This window comes from Carettochelys insculpta, chromosome 2 (genome assembly GCF_033958435.1).
Source record: "Carettochelys insculpta isolate YL-2023 chromosome 2, ASM3395843v1, whole genome shotgun sequence".
Lineage (NCBI taxonomy): Eukaryota > Metazoa > Chordata > Testudines > Carettochelyidae > Carettochelys > Carettochelys insculpta.
Window position 1 is genome coordinate 68755869 of NC_134138.1, and position 3075 is coordinate 68758943.

The following is a 3075-nucleotide window of genomic DNA, read 5'->3' on the forward strand; positions in this document are numbered from 1 at the left end:
GCACATAAGACCCGTGACCTTAACACGTGATAAATACTGTTGGCGTGAAGGGTCCTTGAGAGAGTAACAAATAAATACCGGGTCCCCTTTACACAGCATTGCAACGTGGGAAGAAAGAAGGTGCACAGAAATAGTGGTTTGAAGAACGCAATGCTTTCCGCCCGCCGGAGCGGGGCTCGCTCGGAATCGCTCTCGCCCAAACTTCGCGCGTTTTCACGGGATCCGAGTTCAGAGACAATAAAACCCACAAGCGAGTCGGTCCTGGCAACCGGGCAGAGTCCTGGGGCGGGTCCAACGAGTCGCTGCGTGTCCGCGGTGCTCGGCGCCCGGGCTCCGCTTCCAGACCTGGGTACAAGCGCCCCTTCCCACGGGGCTGAGCGAGCGTCCGGCTCCGGCCGCGACCCCCAGCGCTCCCCGCCCCCTCCGGGCCGCAGCGGAGCCCCGGGGTTCCCCCTCAGCGGGCTCGATCGCCCCAGCCCGGCCGGGGGGGGGCTGCCTTCTTCCGTCCCCGCTGCCACGTCTCGGCCTCTCCGGGTCCACGCTCGCTCCCCCAACCTTCGCCGAGGTCTCGCTTGCGCTCTAGTCGCCGCTCGCACGAGGAAAGCCCCCGAGCCCCCCGGCCCTCCCCCAGCCCAAGGAGCCCGAGAGAGGGCGGCGGGAGCCCCAGTCCTGGCCCCGAGCCCCCTGCCCGGCGGGGAGCGCCCGGCGCGGCTTTAAGGCTTCTCCGTGCACTGTTTGCAGAGGCTGGAGGAGACGCTGTTGAAGAGCGCGCACTTCTCCGGGCAGGAGCCGGCCGCAGGCAGGCCGGCGCTGAAGGGGTAGCCGGCCGCCTGCTCGTAGGCGCCGAGCGCCGGGTGCAAGGCGGCCGCCGCAGCCGCGGCCGCGGCGGCCGAGCTGGGCAGGGAGGCGGCGGAGATGGCCTGGCCCTGGTTGAGATAAGCCACCAGGCGCCGCATCTCCTCCAGGGCCTGCGCCTGCATGAGGATGTAGTTCTTGGCCAGCAGCAGCGTGGCGATCTTGGAGAGCTTGCGCACCGAGGGGCTGTGCGCGTAGGGGATCACCGCCCGCAGCTCGTCCAGCGCGTCGTTCAGGTCGTGCATCCGCCGCCGCTCCCGCGCGTTGATGTTCAGCCGCAGCGCCTTCTGCTCCTTCGACTTCTTGCTGCCGCCCAGCGCCGGGCCCCCCCCGCCGCCGCCGCCTTCGGCCGCCTTCACGCCGCCCCCCGGGCCGCCCGGCTCCCCGGCGCGCAGCACCAGCTCGCAGCGCCCGTCGCTGTCGTCGTCGGGGCTCTGCTCGCCGCCGCTGCTCTCCGCCACCGAGCCGCGCCCGGCGCCCGGCCCGTACTTGCCGCACGCCGAGCCGGCCGGCAGCGCCAGGGGCTCGGCTGTGCCCAGCGCCGCCCCGGGCTGCAGCAGCGCCTCCGCCTCGCCCGGCTCCAGGCAGCTGAGCGGCGAGGACTGGCGCTCGCGCGGCTGGGCCAGCTCGAGCCCCGGGGGCGCGCGGAAAGCGGCCTCCATGCGCTTGGCCGGGGCGCCCAGCGCCTTGTGGAACAAGCCCTGCTCGGCGGCCAGGCTGAGCGCCCGCTCCATCAGCCCGGCTCCGGCTCCGGCTCCGCCTCCTGCCGCCGCTGCCCCGGGCGCCGGCCCCGCGCTGCCTGGCTGCTCTCAGCGGGGGCTGCGCTCGGGCATGGCGAGCGGCCCCCGCCGCTTAGCTGCCTCGGCCCGCGGTCCGCGGCCCCATCCGCCCGCCGCCGCCGCCGGGGGAGCCTTTTACGGCCCGGGCTCGCCGATTTGGTGCGCGGGAGGCAGGCGCGCCCGCTGGGACCGCGCGGGCCGCCCAATCAGCTCCGGGCGCTAATTAAGCGGATTACAGCGGCGACACACAAGCGCCGGCGCTGGCGGGCCCGGAGTCGGGCGAGTCCCCCGGCCGCGCTGCAGCCAGGCGGCGGCTAGAGCCTTATAAGAGGCGCCCGCTCCTGCCTTCCCCGCGCCATCTGTGGGCGCAGCGCGGCGCATATGGTCGCAAGGCGGCGGGGCCTGCGAGCCGCCCAACGACTGCCTCCAGCCTGCCATGTGCGGCGGCTTTCACTCCTCGGCCGGCCCGCCGCGCTCCCCGCCTCCCCGCGCCCCCTGCCCGCACGCTGCCGCCACCCCCGGGGCCGCTCTCCCGCCCGGGGGCAGGGCCGCGCGTAGGGGGTTACCCGAGCCGGGCGGCATCAAACTTCCCGGGCTCCTAACAAGCCAATGCTGCTGGGGTCCCACCCCCCGCGTCCCTTCCCTCTCCGAGCAGCCTGAGAACACGCTGCGGCTCGTGTCTCCCCCTTTGCGCCCAACTTTCCAGGGTCCCACCAGCAGATTTCCTACTCCAGGGGACTTAACCCCCCACCCACCGTAACAGCACGAGAAAAATAAAAGCACCGGCTTCCACTAAACGGTGCGGGGCAAATCGGCCATAAAGAATCAACTTTTCGAGAGTGACCCCGCCGAAAGAGGACACCCCGGCGAGGGAGTGTCTGGGGAGCCACCCCCTCCCCGTGCGTGAATGGGTGACACTGTCTATAGGAAGGAACAACAAGAAGTCCTGCGGCACCTCATCGACTAACAGAGCTGTCCCGCTTCCTAGGCGTATCTACAGTACATTCACACAGCGGGAGGGGTACAGAAACACCCCCCCCCCGCCCCCGGGTTGTCCTCCTTTTTGTAAGGCCCAGTGCGGGAGCCCTAGTTTTGCTGGTGATCCAACCCCCCAAGAGGCTTTCCCTGCGATACAGGGGCCTCGCGAGGACGATCCCGCCTAACTCAGGCGTGGGTGCGCAGTTTAGGCACCCGAAAGCATCAGACCCGCTGGAGATCCTGTAAGGCATTGCTGTTCTCCGCCATACATTTCTTTTTCCTGGGCTGCGGCTTTACCACCGCCCCTCGAGGCCCGCTTTCCCGGCAGCCAGGTTCTCACAATGAGGCGAAAACGCGTCCTGCTGATCCTCCGATAAGAGGACCCAGCCGCGCTCTCGGCTCTTGTTGCAATCGCGTGGAAAGCACATGGTATTTAGTGGCAGGTTTGCATTCTTATGACATC

At 69.7% G+C, this 3075-nt stretch overlaps 1 protein-coding gene across 1 annotated transcript; it reads right to left on the bottom strand.

The window, feature by feature from the left end:
• Positions 1-657: 657 nt before the first annotated feature.
• Positions 658-1737, bottom strand: BHLHE22 (basic helix-loop-helix family member e22). Its single transcript, XM_074985755.1, has one exon. It carries the CDS (start codon positions 1587-1589, stop codon positions 714-716), a length of 876 nt encoding a protein of 291 aa, XP_074841856.1. The 5' UTR covers positions 1590-1737; the 3' UTR covers positions 658-713.
• Between the last annotated feature and the right edge of the window lie 1338 nt (positions 1738-3075).